This window comes from Mytilus galloprovincialis, chromosome 9 (assembly GCF_965363235.1).
Source record: "Mytilus galloprovincialis chromosome 9, xbMytGall1.hap1.1, whole genome shotgun sequence".
In the NCBI taxonomy this organism is placed as follows: Eukaryota; Metazoa; Mollusca; class Bivalvia; order Mytilida; family Mytilidae; genus Mytilus; species Mytilus galloprovincialis.
Window position 1 is genome coordinate 273,747 of NC_134846.1, and position 21,397 is coordinate 295,143.

The window sequence follows — 21,397 nt, forward strand, 5'->3', positions numbered from 1 at the left end:
CTTTTGACGTGACTTTATACTTATATATCTCGTCCTTGTGCATGTGATTGTTATATGTAAATTTTGTATTCATTTCTTTCATTGTTGTTAATCTGCTTTGTCAATTTGCCTTTTTGTGTTTCTTTGATACATACGAGGTGGATTTGTATTTATACATATCGTCATTGTGTAATTGTGCTATTGTAAATTTTACATTTAATTTTTAATTTATTGTCTTTTATTTTTCGCTAATGTACTTTGTCTATATGTCTTTTTGTGCTCCTTTGCTACATAATTATTAGATTTTATAGTGATTGAGATTATAACACAATTTTGACTGCTGTACCCCTATTTTTGACATTTTTACCTTTCATAGAAATAAGAAGATGTGGTACGAGTGTCAATGAGACAACTTTCCATCCAAGTCATATGTATTTATAAAAGTAAACCATTATAGTTCAAAGTATGGTCTTCAAAACAGAGCCTTGGCTAACATCGCACAGCAAGCTATAAATGTCCCTAAAAATTACTAGTGGGAAACCGTTCAAACGGGAAAACCAACGGTCTTATATATATGAAAAACAAAAGAGAAACGAGAAACACATATGAACCACATCAACAAACGACGACTACTCAACATCCGATTCCTGATAGGGGCACACAATCGCAGCGGATTTAAACGTTTTAATGGTACCAAACGTTCACTCTTATCAGAACCAAGAGTATAACATGACAACATAAAAAGACACACTATACAATGTCAATTAAAATGGCTTAACTCATTCAAAAGACATATTAACATGTGTGAACATACACTGAATAAAAAAAAAGTCATTGAAGTTCAGTCATTTTGTGATTTTTTTCTAGCCATGTAGAAAAATAAACACAGTTATATGCAAAGTAAAACTGAGATTAAAATAGTCCGAGTCTAATGTCTGAAAAGGTAACTAAACAAAATGACAATGATACATAAATTAACAAGGGACTACTAGCAGTTACTACCATATCAGATGTAGACCTCATTTAGACTGATTAAAAGTTTATGTTTTCAGCATATGAATATCAAGCACAATCCTTCCCGTTGTTGGTTTAGCATCATACCACGTTAGCCTATGTGTGTAATGTATAATCTGGTCAATTTTTTTTCGAGTAAAAATAAATAGTTAAATTTAATTTATTAACTCGCTATTGGGAAGATACAATACAAAGAACACTTAGATAAGACCAAAAACCATTGTTCGTTCACTGAAGTGTTTACAAAGTTAATTCCCTTGGCGCTTGTGTGTTTGTTTAAAATGTCGGACGCAAAACCTAGCGTGTAGAAATGATGAGTTTTAAAGTCAAGTGATGTACAAAAAGCAAAATAAAAATATTTTACGTAACCTTCTTCTCGGTTTGTTCAAGTATAAGACGTTATAATATCTGAAGGTCATGGTATTTGTTTAAGTATAAGACATTATAATATCTGAAGGTCATGGTATTTGTTTAAGTATAAGACGTTATAATATCTGAAGGTCATAGTATTTGTTTAAGTATAGGACGTTATAATATCTGAAGGTCATGGTATTTGTGGCACATTTCAGCCAAAAATATGAGTTTACTTGCTTAATCTTTTAAATCAAAGATGCGAGTTGAAGTTTTATATTACTTTGGTACTCAAGCTGTCAAATGATAACAATTCTTAGAAAATAAAACACTGTTTACACGTTAACACTTTCGAGTTTTCTGTTCTCACGGTTCTCACCTTAGCTGGATTTGGCAAAACTTTTAAGAATTTTGGTCCTCAATGCTCTTCAACTTCGTACTATATTTGGCCTTTTTAACGTTTTTGGATTCGAGCGTCACTGATGAGTCTTTTGTAGACAAAACGCGCGTCTGGCGTACATACAACATTTAGTCCTGGTATCTATGATGAGTTTATGTATGAATAGATTTTGAGTGTCACATGATAAACACATGATAATGTCAGAATGATATTTTCGAAACCAACAATTCTTATTCTCAACATACTATCAAAAAATAAAATAAAAAAGCATAATGAACTATTTTTGTGTCAAAAGTCTTTATTTAAAGTTGAAACTTGACAATCATTTTCACATCATTTGCCCGACACTATCGGATCTGGCGATGTTGCTGGGAACGTAGGTATCTTAACTACATTGAAAGTGTTATAAACATCAAAGAGACTCGATGGTGAGTTCTGCATTTGTACCCAAATCTGGTCATTTACTTCCAGTTTCATGCAGACAGTTTGGGTTGCCATATCCCAGCTGTTACCAGTAAATAGCCATACATAAATAACTCCATTCTTCCTCAAAGTAGTGTGAGCCATTACCTGACCTGACATCATGGTAACAGACACCAACTAACAACCCGCCATTCCTGGACAAACAGTATAAATGCCCGTTGCGCTATCGTAACAAGGATCATTACAAAGAAATCGGCTGTATTTGATAACACCATTTGCCGGATATAAATGAGAACCGGTGGTTAATGTCGCTGTCAATGAAGCTGTAATAATATTTCAAGGGATTTAAAAATATAATATACACATAAACATAACCGTACATTTTGTACTTCATGTCGAAAATTCATAACTAAATCTCTAGCACCTTTTTATTCTGTAGTCAGCAGGTTTTTTTTGTATTAGTTAATGGCCACTTGTTCCTTTGCTGTTATGAATCACAGTGTATGGCCAAGCTCAGTAAAGACAGTATCTCTTCATTTTAATTAATTTAACAATATCTTCCGTTATCTTGTTGATATTTGAAATATTAAATACAGGGTGATATTTGAACTATTGTCTTCCAAAAAGTCATGGGATTGAGAAAAACTTCTCATTTGTATTTACCGTTCAAGATCTGACATTTTAATGAAGAGTGTTATAACGCATATGTTTAACATGAATAGGTGGTATAAATATGGAATAATAAGTTTGTATTTTAGATACATGTATGTAAAATTGGTATCGAAATTTCATAGACATTTAACGAGCTATGTAGATTGGTTAACAACAATATTATTAAATAAAACCAGAACCAACACCTTTCCAATGCCCATTCAAAAGAGTAAACTAAAAATCTATGTGGAAAGTAAGTTTAATATAACATGATATTACTAGCGCTTTCTTCATATTAAGGTGGTACCTAACACCTGAACTAAAATTAATTTGGCTCGTTTAATTTTCTTTAAATTTTGACAAAGTATTAAGTTTGACCCTTTGACAAAAATATAAAAATTTCAAAAACTTTGAACCAACCGTTTAAGCAGTTAAGGGTTATATAGCAGTTTGACAAAAACTTATTTTAATCATTGAGAAGCTTGTTATTCCCTTAACAACACAACGCCATTAAAACGTTCTGATGATTTTACAGAGTTATCTCCCTGTAGTGTTAGGTACCACCTTAATATAACATGATATTACTAGCGCTTTCTTCATATTTAAGGTAATAATCAAAAGAAAGACGAAATATACAAAAGAGACATTCAAATTCATAAGTACAAAATAGCTGACAACGGCATGGCAATAGTACAATAGATTGTCCGTTCAATAGAATCACAAATAAACATTTCCACATATGAAGAAGTTGTAATCAAACAAAAATAAATGGAATTTAAAAAAAATCACATTTACAATTGAATGATTATATTCTTTTATTAATTAAATTATAATGTACATGTACAGCTAAGCATTTATATTTATAGAATTAATTGCAATTTGATACACCTGAATTTGTAAATTGTAGCAACTAGATCAATGGTATAAGGTGAACAACCCCCTGAATACAAAAAAAAAAGAAGATGTGGAATGATTACCAATGAGACAACTCTTCATAGGAGACCAAAATGAAACAGAAGTTTAAAACTATAGGTCACCGTACAGCCTTCAACAATTAGCAAAGCCCATACCGCATAGTCAGCTATAAAAGGTCCCGAAATGACAATGTAAAACATGGCACATACATAAGTTTGCTTTAAATAGACCCGACTAAAAAAAGTTTGTTTTGGTGTAAAATAAATTAAATAACAAACGCTTATAAAAAAATCAAAATCACAAGGGGACATTGTGGTTTTTTTTACACAACACCGGGGACATGACAAACTGATCCTAGATCTGCTTTAAAACAAAGATATAAATAGCCACTTTGCCTTATGTGGTAAGCTTTGTTTTTTAACATTTCTAAACATAATGATTGTTAAAGAGTGCATATAAAGCCTTCAATGGTTAAATAAATTTAATGATTTATAAATTCTTTATCATACCAGCATATAATTTTCATTATCAGAATGAATATAGCCAGTGTTGATTTATGCGGTAATAACTTTTATAAAAAACGTCCTATTTAACAACTGACGTATGCCATAAAGGTTACAATCCGGCCACCCTTTTGTAACTTAATTTTCAAATAAGGATTTGATTGACATTATAACTAGGTATCATTGTTTAAACACTAGGAACAAAATAGGTATGTGTGTTTGAAAATATCATGCAACTCTTTTCTATATCCACAAAAGTGACGTTAATCTATTTTTTCAACCAAATTCAAAACTAAAGTGTGAATACTCTTTTTGAAGCTAAATGGCGTATTCGTAGAATTTTTTTTTAATTTATAAACTATTAAATCACTCCCTAGTAATTAAAAGAGGGACGCAAGATACCAGAGGGAGAGTCAAACTAATAGATGGAAAATAAACTGACAACGCCATTGCCAAAAATAAAAGACAAACAGACAAATAATAGTACAGAAGACACAACATAGAAAGTTTACCAACTTAGAATACAAGAATAAACTTTTTTCAATGAAAAATACATATATGGAAATACTCATTGATGTGAGTAAACATTTAAATACATAAAACACATGTTGAAAATAGACAAAAAGGATATTGATTCATACACCTGCACAGCAAAAACACCTTAAACAAAGAGTAGCGTAGTCATTGATTGTTTGTTGGTTATCGTCTCATTCCTATTAATTTATAATGACAGTACAGTATATTAGCTCAGTAGTCAGTGCTTCGGTACTAACATGATTTAACAAACTAAGACTAAAATTGTCCGTTAATAAATTTTGAAATTAATATGAAACTAAGGTTTCAACTCCCTCAGGCAAAGTTGGCTTTAGATGAATTTGGCTACTTATTTTATGTAATTTTGACATATAGCTCTTTAACGATTTTCGGTACTTGTCTATCTTCAGATTTCAAATGTTTGGCTTTGAGCGTTCCTGATGAAGGTAAATCCATAAAAGCGCTTCGGACGCAAAAAATTATTAAACGTGTTTTTTTTCAATATACTGAAGAAATGAAGGAAATGTTGGTACATAATACATCCTTAGTTACCAACTGTATTGATTTATGATATCGGCATATAATTTCAAATTGTACAAATATTGTAATCGTTGATTTATGCCGACAGTCATTGTCTTTATAAAAAAGGGCGATATATAAAATTATGCAATACTCTATTTATTGATAAATGCTTTATAAAGTACAAATATAATGGAGTAAAACACATTTGATAAATGCGGACATAACCTTTTTGTTGAATAAACCATGCGGGTATATCAAAACTACGCGTTTAATTATTTTTTTTATGAAATATTGGCACTTTGAATTAAAGATAAGTGTAATAGATGTTTACCTATATTGCTGCCATTATGCATGCTTTAATCATAAAGTACCATGAGAAACCAAAATTTTAAGGTCATCGTCAATAAATTTCAATTAAAAATGTGCATGTGACCATTTTTAATCGATGTTATAATAAATTCAGACAAGTAATAGGGATTTCCGAATCTGATAAATTTAAATCGTAATTACTGAACAAGCTTACCATGACTTGTACCACACATCAGCACAAACAAGATACAGGTAAAAATATGAGTCATTATCATTGCAATTATGAGCTGCTAAGTGTATCTGCAAAACAAATATTTTTTACACAAATAAGGTCGTTAGTTTTCTCCTTTGAATTGTTTTACATTGTTATTTCGGAGCCTTTTATAACTGACTATGCGGTATGGGCTTTGCTCATTGTCGAAGGCCGTACAATGACCTATAGTTGTTTATTTATGTGTCATTTTGTTCTCCTGTGGAAAGTTATCTCATTGGCAATCATACCACATCTTCTTTTTTATAATTATATTACTATCTCATTCAGTTTAAAAAGTATCAACATAAAAATTATAAACCAAAGATAAATAAAAATAGGTCTATTAAACCGACACAAAATCAAACTCTCGACTATATCAAAAAGCGAAACGTACTTGAGAAGGTGCCAATTATTCGACTTTGAGTGTTCTAAAACAAGGTAAAATCCGGATAGGCGCTTCGGGCGGAGTAAGTTTTTCTGTTTTACAATAACATCATGTTGGCTAACTAGAAATCTTTTTTTGTAAAAACTGAAATAATTGATTGAGACCATGATTTGTATATTGGAAATGACAACAAGCAATATTTAATAAGTCCTTTTTTTTTTAAATTCTAACACAACTTATGACTGTTTCTATGAGTCGTATTGTGGTTTGTAACAAGAGAATGTTGGGTATCTATATTATTATCTTGTTTTGTTACAAATATGACTTATGTAGCTGTCTACGGTTTTAAAATGCAGGCATTCCAAGCAAATTTCGAAGTTAAAAAGCAAAAAGCAAAAGATATAGCTTTTACTAGCTATAAAACCAGGTTTAACCTTCTTTTTATTCATAAGGAAATGCATGTACCGAGTCAGGTGTATGGCGGGTGTATTTTATTAGTTTGATGTGATTTATCATTTGCATTTGCCATTTGATAAAGAATCAGTTATTTAACATTCATTATCAACGTATTTAATTCAGAGGCATAATAAATAGAGGTTTTCATTTGATGCATGAACAACTACAAAATTTATTGACACATGTGTCTTTTTCTCTAACATTATATACAATGTGTGTAAACACTGACTGTCAATAATAAAAAAAAACATTCAGTCTTAACAGTCAGAAATGTATAAATCAAATATGCTTTATATATATATATATTTCAAAGTCTGTAATATAATAGTACTTATCCCTACCTGGTCTTAAAACTTTACTTAACTGATGAATCTGCTTCTGTTGAAACTTGTGACGGACAAGAAACAACAGTCGTTAAATAGTCATGTTAACAGTTAATGTATTCAGATTGTGTAACATATTTATGAATACCATGTTAATATCGTAAATGATAAATTTTGTGATTATGTAGGAAGAAACATAATATGCATGATTTATTGAATCAAAGTATGAGTATATTCGGGCACATTAATCTTTGTACTGCTTATAACATTTGAAGATGACCATATTCGATAGTATGTAAATGTATGGGTCTGGTTTCAACCTGCTTGTTTGTGCTCAATATTTTTTTTATTACTACTAATATCCTTCTTTCCAGTATTGACCACTAGCACACCTTTTTTTTTATAGAACAAGGGTATAACACCAGGTTTAATCCACTATTTTCTTCATAAGAAAATGCCTGTTACAAGTCAGGAAGAGGACATTTGTTGTCCATTCGTTTGATGCGTTTGATCTTTTGATTTTGATTAAGAATTTTCCGAGATTTTTCTAATGATATTAACACTATTTTTACCATATCGTGAATCCAATCTGATACATATGTCTTTCCGACACGATAAAAGTGTTTATCATAATAAATATATTTAGTATTTTGTGAAATCCATCTGACAAGAACACGAAGATGAGTCCTTTTAAAATTATAATTGTATCATTTATGTATATATTAAAAATCTAAGAATAGCCTATCGGACGCGAAAAACATATGTATCATATTATATATTTACTATATTTTGAAATCCATTTAATGAGAATAGTCTACTTGACATTGTAATTGTATCTATCATATATAAATTTACCATGATGTGAATCTCATCTGTTATCTAATTTATCTGACACGATAATCATGTTTATCATATATTTGTTTATAGTGCTTTGAATCTCAGCTGTTAAATAGTTTACCTAACACGATACTCATGTTTATCATATATTTGTTTATAGTGCTTTGAATCTCAGCTGTTAAATAGTTTACCTAACACGATACTCATGTTTATCATATATTTGTTTATAGTGCTTTGAATCTCATCTGTTAAATAGTTTACCTAACACGATACTCATGTTTATCATATATTTGTTTATAGTGCTTTGAATCTCATCTGTTAAATAGTTTACCTAACACGATACTCATGTTTATCATATATTTGTTTATAGTGCTTTGAATCTCATCTGTTAAATAGTTTACCTAACACGATACTCATGTTTATCATATATTTGTTTATAGTGCTTTGAATCTCATCTGTTAAATAGTTTACCTAACACGATACTCATGTTTATCATATATTTGTTTATAGTGCTTTGAATCTCATCTGTTAAATAGTTTACCTAACACGATACTCATGTTTATCATATATTTGTTTATAGTGCTTTGAATCTCAGCTGTTAAGAAAAGTCTACAAGGTATCTGACATATATTTCAACAATCGTAAATATTTGTACATGTATAGACATTCTACATGACTTCGAATATATAGGTATAGGAAAATGTGGTATGGTTGACAATGAGGCAACTCTCCATCCAATTAACAATTTATAAAAGTAAACCATTATAGGTCAATACGGAGCGTTGCCTTACATCGAACAACAAGCTATAAAGGGCCCCAACATTACAAGTGTAAAACCATTCAAATAGCAAAACCAACGGTCTAATCAATATAAAAAAACGAGAAGCGAGAAACATGTATAAATTACATAAACAAACGACAACTACTGTACATCAGATTCCTTACCTAGGACAGGTGCAAACATTTGCAGCGAGATTAAACGTTTTAATGGTACCAAACCTTCTCTCTTTTACTGAGGGAATAATATGACATCACAACATAGAAAAACACACGATAAAATATCAACTGGAAGGCTTAACTCAATAAAAAAGTAAAATATAGTAAAACATAAAAAAAAAAAATTTGAGATGCGATACCTGAATACATATACAATTTATACAAATCCTAACTTTTGAAACAAGAAACGGTTTTCAAATTCTACACAGGTAAATACAAATAATTTTGTCGTTAAGTATACTTAATCTTCCTATTAGGAATATGAATGACGTTTGGTGTCTTCATATATAAGAAGATTCTTAACTGTTGTCTCAACTTGTTATACTTATTTATCATTCTGAGGTTTATATCATTTTATACTGTAGCTGTACCTGTTTCATTTGCTAGTAATATATGTTATTTCGATAGATTATATATGTTATTCAGAAAATTATATATACAGAATGTGCTTTCAGTATTGTATCACCATCACTGGAGATCCGATGAATACAAAATTCTGACATAGAGTTGTCACTTGCCTAAGACGTACTTATGATATAAGTGTTTCAGTGACTGCATTCTTCAGCTATGGCAAGACAATTTGATTCCACGATATCTCGTCAGGAGAAAAACGAAAAATTAACGCGAATATATACATATTTAACATTATTAGGGGTTTTATTTATACAATATACGAATTACTGTTAACTAGGATAGTTCTATGGTTAATACATTATTTTATTTCGTCTTTATCTGTCCCTTTTTTTGCCTAAAGAAATTACACCGTATATCGATTACAATGAGTACTTTTGGGAGATTTAAAATAATCCTGCAAAAAACAATACTTTAAAAAAATAATAGATGTGGTTTGATTAGCATTGTAACTACACCGCACAAAGTAGCTGTTCAGAAATTGAACTTTTAATATTCTGCATAAACTATACTTTATAGTACCTGTAGTAAACTATAAAAGTACAAGTAAAATACCTTTAAATGTCAATGAATGTATTGGAATTTTCTCACCGAAATTACATAAGAAAAATATATACAGCTGAGATTGCTTAATTGATTATACGTTCTGTAACAAATTTGTGAATAATAACGCTGATTAATAATTTTCCTTGTCGGAATAATTTGTTGAAAAGTACAAAAATATGTTTTTGTTTTAAATAATTTATATGTTGTTGTAATAACATATTACTTTTACATATTACTTTTATAGATTTTGCTATTGGAATGTTAGTCAATGCATGTACTTTTGATGACGACTAATTGACGTTATCAAATTTCATAGCATGTGTGTGTGTACTGAATTCTACACTTCAGCTTTACTATCGCCAACACAAACTAGTGAATGGTACCTGTTTAATGTCCTTTTTCCTTACAACACGATCTTCAACGTGAACTTTATCTATAATTCTACATGTTAACATGAACTTCAGTTTTTCGCAGATTTGTTCATTAGCATAACACTTAGATTTATTATGACTTATGTTTTATTTGAAATGTGTATTGTAATAAAATTAATTTAGGGGGATTATGATTACATTAGTTCATAATAGTGAAAGTAATTGCACAATAATAGCATTGATGAACACATACCTCATAAAGATAATATATCAATGGATTTATTTTTGCACACTCTTTAATTGCCAGACTATCAGCCATCTACAGAATGTGCTGGTTTTCGTTTGAATTGATGTGTTTACTTCTGCATATATTCCCTTGTTCTAGAAACTGTTTTTTACTAGGAAGAGTAAGCTTTTTTATATCTTATTAGTCAACAATATATTTAGTTAATAAGAAAATAAAATTTGATTGACAACAGAGATTGCAAGCTGTAAATGCACAAATGCAAAAAGACACAGTCACCATCAAACATTGGTTGGATCGATACGATATGAATATGTCTGAACTCAAGAGTCTTTTGACATACGAATAGGTGTCTAATATCTGAATTATCATATACTTGTAGAAAATAATGGTTTTATTGTACCCCATGACAAAACTAATTTGTATAGGCCTTTATTCATTCAATTTGAAGAGTTGCCTAAGCCGTGTGATATAACTTTTTTATCAACTGTTTCCGGTTTATATCAACTGCTTTCGTTTCACACAAACTGCTTCCGGTTTTTGTCGCTTGCTTTCTGTGACGTTATCGCATGATATTTCGACGTTTTTCGGCAAATTCTGGAAAATACTACTCAATGGTACGTTTTTAGTGTAAACATGTCATTTTTCATATCAGACCCCTTATCAGGTCAATATAAAATATATATTTTCATATTGTTTCTATCTGATTTTTAGCATGTTTAATTGCTAAGTAGCTTTTAATTGTCAGTTTTCTATTGTGTTGATTGTCAATCTGCATCTCAATGACCAACTGGTTCATGTCATTATCAGAAAAAGTGTGAAAGCCATTACAACGCACATAGAACCTTTGAAGTCAGGGTTGAGCTTCGTCTATAGGTATTACGTATTACATCTATGGGTATTACATCTATGATGGTACGTTCTTTTTGTGCAAAACCTAACAAAGTTTGATAAATAAAAAATGTGGAATTAGGAAAATATATTATTCAAAAAAACAAAACAAAACTTAGACTTTTTTTTTGTCTTCTCCAATCGGATCTCGAGCTGATATCATGACCTGGGACTGATAAGGGGTCTAATATGAAAATATTTATCAACTTTGTAATGTGTCTTGTTGTATCATTTGCAATGTATGAGTATTCTACTGCTGGTATTTAAACACGTAGCAGAATAATGTTATCTTATTGACCCAACATTTCTTCCATCGTCTTGTTATATAGTTAAAAGAGGTTTGCAAAATTGAAACATTAGGCAAACATGTCGAATACTGGTTCCTCTAATTTATATTATCTAAACGTGTTGTTTTCAATTGTTTACATCACTGGGTCGATACCTCAGCTGGTGGACTATCAGTCCCCGAGGGTATCATCAGCTCAGCAGTCAGTACTTCGGTCATGATATGAATAAACAAACCTTTCTGAAATTGTCCGTTTTTAAATTTTGAAATTATTAGGAAACTAAGGTTTCAACTATCTCAGGCAAAGTTGACTTTAGATAAATTTGGCTATGTATTTTAGGTATTTTTGACATACAGCTTTCAACGGTTTCTATCCTTATACACCCTCGGATTTCAATTGTTTGGCATTGAGCATACCTCATGAAGGTAAATCCAAAAAAGTGCTCAGGACGCATGCAATTATGTAACAGGCTGTTATATCTTTTTTATAGACCCATTTAAAAACAAAACAACTTTTAAAAGAGTATGGATACAGTTTAACTATATAACATATAGTCTGTTTTTGATAGAACTTAAAATGTATCTTGCATGTGCATAAGAAATAGGAGAATGATATTAAATTCAAAAGTTTTGATGTTGACCTGTATGCATGTGAAATTCGATTAAAGTTCTTTTTCTGAACCACTTTACCGGCAAACATTTAGCAGCACTGGCTAACTATTTAATTTAATGTGTTCACGGCACATACGCACAATTAAAAAAAAATAAAGACATTTAATTTAGCAATTCATGAAGTTCATAACTACTTCTAGGTTATAAGGAAAATAGAGTTCTCATTATACGAGCTTAATTACAAAGATATTTCCACTTCTACTAATGAGGATGAAGGACTGCAGTTATCTAAAAAAACGCTTGATCACCACCACTCATCATGGTCTGCAGGTGGCCTGTTACAAGACAGAGTTGATGCACTAATCCAACATATCCCTAGTATTGAGTGATAGTCCATGTTTCTTGTCTTATTGACGACCAACCCCACAGAGCATATATAATGCAGAAAATATTTATGCAGAAAATATTTATTTTCTTACTGATTATGTATATATGAAATCAGGTGCTCCGGAAGGGTAATTCCTGCACCGTATACGACGTTTTTACTGAAATTGAAGTTTTTGATTGCATTTGATTTCACAAATCTTACATTATTACCTTTTTTTTTCGTGTTCGTGTTTAAAAAAAATAAAAATTACAAGCTTATTCAAACCTGCACTGGTAATGCTAAGCTATTTTTCACTCCGAAATGTGATCTGCTGTAAAGCACAGTCTTTAATACTATATTGACAACATGTTTTTATGTGTGCGTTTATCTATTTGTCTGTCTCATACCAGGATCATAGACTTACAAATCAGGACATATGCACATTATAAGGGTAACTGTTTAACATGTACATGATGTAGAAGCCAAATTTTGATGTTGATCCAGATTTTAATATTCCTCGAAAATAGAATTACATAAGGGTAAGGTTATAAAATCATGATAACTCTCATTAACTCACATTTAAAACATAGTCCACATATGTCCATGATGAAGAGAAACACGAAAAGATCCATTTATAATAGTCTTATTAATGTTATTCTATTGCTCAGTAAAGGCAAATTCAATTGCTAGCATACGGATTGAGCCTAATTTTATAGCGCTAAACCTCTCACTTTATGACAGTCGCATCAAATTCCTTATATTTACAATAAAACAGACACAATAGGCAAAATGGTCAAAATATAGGCACAACAGTCATCATTGTGTTACAATCTCAGAACAAACAAACTTTACTAAAAGCACAAAAAAAAAAAAAATTAAACGGATATATTTTCATTTGCTTCCTCAGTTATTTCAAATAAATCAAATGTCAGTACAGTTCAAGATAATCAGGTACTCTAATGCTGGAATATCCGGGTTCTGTATTATTTTCTCTTTTTAAGGCCAGATATCGGGTCTGTTCCATTGTATTGATAGAATTCTGTGTTACACAAGATTTTAACAATCCTAATTTTGATCTGTTAACAAAACTTTAACGTTAAAACATATATAAACAACCATTAAAAATAAAGATAAAGATACTAAATATAGCTAGCTGCCGGACAATATGTGTTTATAGATGCCCAACCGAATAGTAAGTTACGTTTACTTTTGTATATAACTTTTAAAAACTAAATCTATGGAATGTAATGTAGTTCATTTAAAATTTGCTGGTAAAACAAAATATCATAAAATTAACGAATTTGTTACCCCAGCTTTGAATGATGCTCAGTTTTAAGTTTTCTGTGTTGTGTTTTGTGTACTATTATTATTCTGCTGGTCCTTTTCTTTTAAACCATGTCATGGTCAGTTTGTTTTAGACTTATGAGCTAAAATGTCCCTCAGGTATCTTTCTCCTCTCTCTCACTTTTAATATATTGAGATATTGAGAACAGAAATTGAAGCCTTTTTTTCAAACTCGTTTCATGTGCTTACTTGACAGAAAACTATATGAGGTCTTTGGCTGATACATCTGCGTTTTTGCAAACATTTAAGGCACCAACACCAAGAAGACCTGATAACCTGTTTACTTTACAACCAAAGAGGCGCAAGTAAATAATATTTTTCTTTGAACATTTATTCTATTATACGACCTCTTATCGGTTTTGACTGTAATGTGTTTTGAATTATAGGTTCTCTTCAACACGTATTACGAATCTTAGGACAAGGTATTATACAGACTGAAATGGAAGTGACATAAATACAAGTCTATTAAAGATACTATCATCTAAATACTAGACTTTTTTTATCGACATTGTGGAGCGCCTGAGATTACATTCAGTTTTTGGTTGGGTTTGTGTTGCTCAGTCTTTAGTTTTCTATGTTGTTCCTTGTGTACTATTATTTGTTTGTTTGTTTGTCTTTTTTTATTTTTAGCGATGGCGTTGTCAGTTTATTTTCAATTTATGAGTTTGACCATTCTTCTGGTATATTTCGCCCCTCTTTTGTTGTGATTATTGGATTGATATTTCACTCATCAGTCGGGTTTCCTTTTGGCAATGTTTCATAACGTCTAAAAGTCGCATGCAATGTAGTATTTTAAATAGTTAAAAAAGAAAAAAAGTATTTTAAATATTAGTTTTGAAATTGAAAAGAAGGCAAAAAAAAACAACAACAACAAACAAAACCCTGCCATGGCACCTGAATTGTGTTATCTTATTATAACACATAAGCCGACACTGTATCGTGCATGTAGATTCAAATGTACTTACTTACCTGAAGAAGATAACCAATATAACGATGATAAAAATCATAATCAATACTATAGCAGTCAATGTGACTACAAAGACTTCGACTGAAAAAAAGAAGAAATAATGACTCATTTATATAAGACTATCTCTGAATGTTAAAATATCTTCCTGCCGAATAACAGACAATCCAGAGAGTTAAAATGAAATGTCCTGTTATTTGGTCGACCCAAGTGTCTTGAAATATCGTAACACTGTTATCTAATGGAACAGAGTTTGCTGTTCTCATCGAATTATTGTTCGTTTAAATGCTTTTCAGCATGGATTAATTTTGCTTACTATCATTAAGGTCTTGAATGTACTAACCGAAAACATCCCCCCCAAAAAAGCAATAAAAATGTATGCGGCAAAGAAAACCACCTTGATGAGAAAAAAGACAAATCAACGAAAAGACGAATTACAGTTATCAAAACTCTATACAAAAAATAAAGACATAGAAGGACATTCAGTTTCTTCATTTGTAAACTTATATCCACTAATCAATGATTTGCTACTGGTATGAGTTAGGTGAAGTATACGGAAGAGAGGATACATCTGCCTTTGCCTACTGTTCTTTATGTCAATCGGTTATCTGTTTTATATGGGTTTGAACTACATCGACATTGGTACTGCTGATATCTAGAATAAAACGAGTAATATCGACCAAGTTTTTTTTGTATTCGATATTTTGATGTTTAAATGTCACAATCCAATTGATCAACAATTCAATGCAGAACACTAAGTTTCAACAAAAACTGTAACATTCCCCTTTGCAATGTGCCCTTCAAGACATTTTGTATGGATGCCTTCGAAAGTATCTTTTGGTGTTTCAGAACTTATATGAAACACACAACCTGACCATGCATCTTATCAAGTTAATGCAGTTCCCGCCGTTTTTTTTTGTTACATTGGGTTGTTTATTGTCATTCGATTAATGTGATTTGAAAATCGTTAAACGTCCAATCTTATATGGGGAAAATACATATTATAAATCACCAGATGTTGTATGGACGGAAATTAATGCAGACGTTACACGATTTTTAATGTTTTTCTAATAATCACTTCATCTTGCAAAACTATATAAAAATCTATGAGCAGTACATCTTAGAAAGGTATAACATATATACCCGGACTGAAATGTGTTTCATTTACCTGAAATTGAAAAGTTCGATTTATCCTCGTCGCACCTTTCAGCAATAGAAACAATCTCAGAGGATCCTGGAAACATTGGTGATGTACGTTCTGTTTTCATTGGAGTTGTAATCTCTGTTACCATTGGAGTTGTAAACATTGTAACCATTGAAGACGTAGTCTTATGAATTAAAGTTGCTGGATAAGATAAAGTCGTTGGTATTTGAGGATTGTGCTTTAACGGACCAGTTTGCTCTACAAAATACACATCAGTTATAACAGCAATTTAACAATGCCCCATACTATATTACTATGACTATATAGGACTCATTAATAGTTTAATAAACCTATTAATGTTACATTTTTGAAATGCTGAAATTTATCATTGATAACAATCAACGTAGATAATACATGTTATAGTGCCGAGTTTGTCGTGGTAGTTTAGTGTCAATACTTTTGTAAGATGTGTGCATGATAGTGCCTACAATCAAAAGAATCATCTAATTGTCTTTACATATTATTTTAACGGACAAAAAGTTCTGGTGATTTTTGTAAAATGATTATGTCCATGAGAGACTGTGTTTTAATTGTGAACGTTTCTTTTTCTTAACAAAATTTTGTAATGCCGGGAAACAGAATACAAATAAGATTAATAGAACAAGCAGTCCGATGCCAAAATTATATGCAGATCAAATTTTTGTTGCTAGTTGTACCTTTATAACCGATAACATTCAATAGAGCGTAGAAACATAGCACATTAATAAATTATCATCTTTAATGATACGATAAAATACGTTACAATTGAAAAAAGAAAATTACGCACGAATTTAATTGTAAACAATTGCCATACAATGCCGATAGAAATCTTGCCATTATTGTTATATACATACACAAATTCATGGATCTACAATACGTCGATACTTGTATCTTGACATTGTACAAGGTCGTGTTTTCTCTGACTGTTTATGAAGTCTTTACACTAAATCCATTGGATGTTGGATGTTTACTGATTGAATATCTAATCTTAGATGCATGATTTTTTATTTGTTGTTAGAAGCTTTTATCTAGCTGCCAGTAAGTGCTAGTAGTCTAAGATCGATACTTAGTGTATTTTCGTTGTTGGGGATATACAAGTACCCAGCCACGTCCACTCTGTGTTTCTGTTAGATGATCTGATGAGTTAAGCCTTTTCAACTGATTTTTATAGTTCGATCTTATGTTGTACTGTTACACCACTGTCCCATGTATGGGGAGGTTTGGGATCCCGCTAATATATTTAACTCCGCCACATTCTGTATGTATGTGCCTGTCCCCGGTCAGGATCCTGTAGTTCTGTGATTTTCGTTTGTTGATGTGTTACATATTTGTTTTTCGTTTATTTTTTGTACATAGGTTAAGTGGTTAGTTTTCTCGTTTGAGTTGTTTTACATTTATCATTTAGGGGTCTTTTGAAGCTGACTACGCGGTATGATTGTACGTGACTATGGTTTTTAATTTCTGTGTCATTAAGTCTCTTATGGAGAGTTGTGTCATTGGCAATCATGTCATATCTTCTTTATATATACAAGCAGATATATTTTATAGTAGATGCTAATTGATAAAAATTATAACATTTAACAGATAGTGTTGGCATAAATGATAAAACTAAATTATGATATACGATATTCATCGAATACCTACCTACACAACGATAGAGCACTTGTAGATATTTAGGCGTAGTTCTACAAGGATCACCAAACAAAGTAGTTGATTGTTCTATTGTACAGGAAGGTTTTCCATCACATCTTTAATAATAATAACAACAAACATTACACAGTTGTTTGTTAATATCATCGTTTCAGTTTGAAAACACGATCTGCTTTATAAATAATAATGGATGCAATGTCAGTGTCAGTGTATGATTTTTTCTTTAACTTATACTCGCTGTTATATATTTTTTTGCGCTAACACGTAACAAAATACACGAAAACAAATTAAACTGTTAACAGGTGTAGAAGTAACTAAAAGCTGTATATCATTGTTAAAAATTCAAATGCAGTACAGAGTTCAAAGAGATTTAAATGCATTCAAAATTTAACAGGACTTGGTCTTTTGATTACTGCGTTATTTTGTTTATTTCTAGTTATGATTTAACATTGATTTGGAACTTTGCATAAATCATCTCTTTTTATTTGGGAATCTTAAATTAAGACGTCTGCTACTCTTCGGTATGGTTTTAATTGTCATCTTCTGCCTCGTGCTGCCTTATTTTCAAGTCTTTTTAATACTTAGTCCATACAGTATAGAACTTGAATAAATACCGGCTAGGATACCACAAAATACAGCTACGTCTGTCTCATGTCTTGACTTATATCTAGAGTTTTGCTCTCGACCATGATGGCCAGTTAAGGGCATTCGATACAGTTAGAAGGGAGGTAATAACGTTGCTCACGTAAATTGTTATTTTCGCGACCTCAAACTATGACTTATCGGGAAAAGATTCAGTTTTTGACAGATTTTTATCATTCAAACTTATTCAACTTGGAAACGAGTTCATGGACCCATCTGTTTTAAAATGCCATTTCGTTTCATTACGCGAGAAGATTATGTGTGCCAATTTTTTTAAATTTGATAAATATGCAGCTAAAAATTATGTTTTTTTTTCTACATTCATGAACATTTGATAAATATGAGTTATTTCTGAATAAAAAATGTATACTTTTTTAGGATACTTATAAAATACAGAAAATACAACTTACTTAAGAAAAAACAATTTGTGTTTATCTTTTAAAACAAAAATGTTATGTCTTTCTTTTGAAAGAGAAAATACGACCACAAATCCGAATTTTGAGCAAATATACAAAATGTCGACCTCATTTTACTCAAAAAGAAGGTCATGAAGGTGTATTTTTTATTACATATTTGATTTAATCAGGTAAAAAATAGTCTATATGGAAATTTTTATCGAAATGTAAATACGGGATCAAAACTGTAGCGAATGCCCGTAAGAACACACATATTACGACACACGAGATTGTTTCAGCTTCACAGTTGTGATATATCAAAACTCCAGCAGCGCCTGGTTATAAGTTTGTTACTATTATACAGGACCTGTGTATTTTTTAAAATTTTGATAGCCTTGATAGAATGTTGCTACTCACAATCTTAAGAAAGCTCATCAATAAAGAGTCCAAGTGCCAAAGATGAAATCACTCCTTCAAATATTTTACGGACAACATCACGAGTTGGTTGACCGATATGTTCAAACCACTGGGTTTTACTTGCATGAACAACATGACGAATTTCGCATGAGGAGCAGGATCTGCTTAGCCTTATGAAGTACCTGAGATTACCCATTTGTTTGTAGGGTTGGTGTTGTTAACTTTTCAGATATCTATGTTGTGTTTTCGATATTGTTTTTGTTAGCTTTTGTTCTTTTTTGTTATTGCTTTTGCGTTGTGAGGCTATTTTCGACATACGAGTTTGAATGTACCTTTGGTTGTTGTAGATACAATACTGACGATGCTCTTGACAGAAAATTATATGTTGTTTTGTAGGTTGTTTTTTCATTACATATGGCGCGTAGGAAAAGAGGGGCGACAGATACCAGAGGGACAGTCAAACTCATAGATCAAAAATAAACTGACAACGCCATGGCGAAAAAGTAAGAGTCAAACAGACAAATAATAGTACACAAGACACAACATAGAAAACTAGAGACTAAATTACACGAACCCCACCAAAAACTGGGGGTGATCTCAGGTGCTTCGGAAGGGTAGAAGTGGGAGATATTAGCCTTTTTATTTCAAATGGTTGATGGCTTGATTTTTGTTTAACTTCGTCGTAAATCCAAAAGAGTTGAATTTGACAATCTACATGGACAAGGATACAAAATAAGTAATTTTCTTTTGCTTATTATCGTGTTACGAAATGCTTCATTTCGTTATTATTTATATTTCTATCGTATCTGTGTTAATTATTTTCTAATTTATTCTCTACGCTTAATGTTCTAGTTTGTCTATTTATATCTATTCTGTATTTCACCTCTTTATTCTGCACTATATTCTCTATTCGGTTAATCCCACAACTTACCTTTCTGATGCAATAGAAAATGATCCTCCAGCTGAACATTGTAAATCCCATTGTGAGGACGGCGTAGGCCATGAGTTTGGATGGCATAAAAATGAGGTAAACCGCCCATAACTGGCACCGATTATTCTGAGAATATCATTGGTTGATGAACAGTTTAGCCGCATGTTTCCACCACAAGCAATAACAGATTTGTGTTGAATAGAATTAAAAACTGCAATGCAATATAAAAGATTTGGTAACATGAATATCGTTGATAAAATTGTGCATCACAGTTATTTGATTGGTGTCCAAATAATCTCTCCAAATGTAAATTCTTATCATTTTCGTGAAATTTGTCATTGTTTGTCATTTCGGAAGTTGTGAGGTAACAATAATGTAATACACAAGAACACATAATTCGAACATGTTATGTCAATATGTTAAAGTTTGTTTATTGATGAATGAAAATCGAAATAAAATATAGTGCAATATGTTTCCAATGCACTGTGCGCGTTATAAATGATTAACGCGTCTTAAAAATTAATGCTGCAATAACTTACCGATGCTAGCAATCGTTCATGATGAAGAACAATTCCAGGATTATAACGTAGTATTGAATCTACATTATGCGGAAATGAAGATTGAGAAAAGTTATGTTCTTTAGGTAGAGAAAAATATAGGCCTATAGAATAGTAACTTTAACGATTTTTCTTAACAAAAGATTTTTTTGAAAATAACTATAATGCAATTTGCATACAATGGTAAAAACAAGCATCCTCTGCCACTCAGTGCAAATGAGTGTTCTGTAGACAAAATGTTGCTGACGTAATAGATCATCAACCTGACAGATTTTATATTACCCCTAAATGGAAAACGAAAGTAAGACATACCTTCTGCTGTCGATGTATTAATCATAAATATCCAAATAAATTGGAACAATGTCGCGTGATGCATTCTAATTGAGGATCATAGAGTAATGCAAATATATCATGTATATAGTACTTGGTTTATTTTGTGTAAAAATTATTAAGTGACACTTAAAAACAGGATACCAAAGTATCCTGTCACGTCCGAAATATAGTCAGCAAACACCAAATATCCGCTAAATTGAGAAAAAAAACCATGTTTCTTCATTTTTAATTTAAAATCTCCCAGGCATCTGCGCATTTATATTGTATCTAATCAATTGAAAGAATATTAATTTTATATTGTATCTAATAATGTTAAAGAACATTTGAATTTTATCTTATAAATTAAAAGAACATTAATATTGTATCAAATAAATTAAAAGAACTTTCAGTTTGTATCTAATA

At 31.1% G+C, this 21,397-nt stretch overlaps 1 protein-coding gene and 1 long non-coding RNA gene across 2 annotated transcripts; both read right to left on the reverse strand.

The window, feature by feature from the left end:
* Positions 1–13,074: 13,074 nt before the first annotated feature.
* Positions 13,075–14,977, reverse strand: LOC143046575 (uncharacterized). The gene is made up of 2 exons (XR_012969161.1): positions 14,893–14,977; positions 13,075–13,655 (listed from the first exon to the last, which is right to left on the reverse strand). It is a non-coding gene; the product is annotated as an uncharacterized LOC143046575 (long non-coding RNA).
* Positions 14,978–16,027: 1,050 nt separating this feature from the next.
* On the reverse strand, positions 16,028–21,120 carry LOC143046576 (L-rhamnose-binding lectin CSL1-like). The gene is made up of 4 exons (XM_076219734.1): positions 20,975–21,120; positions 20,106–20,316; positions 17,715–17,818; positions 16,028–16,289 (listed from the first exon to the last, which is right to left on the reverse strand). The coding sequence occupies exons 1-4, from the start codon at positions 21,036–21,038 to the stop codon at positions 16,048–16,050; spliced, it is 621 nt and encodes a 206-aa protein (XP_076075849.1). The 5' UTR covers positions 21,039–21,120; the 3' UTR covers positions 16,028–16,047.
* Between the last annotated feature and the right edge of the window lie 277 nt (positions 21,121–21,397).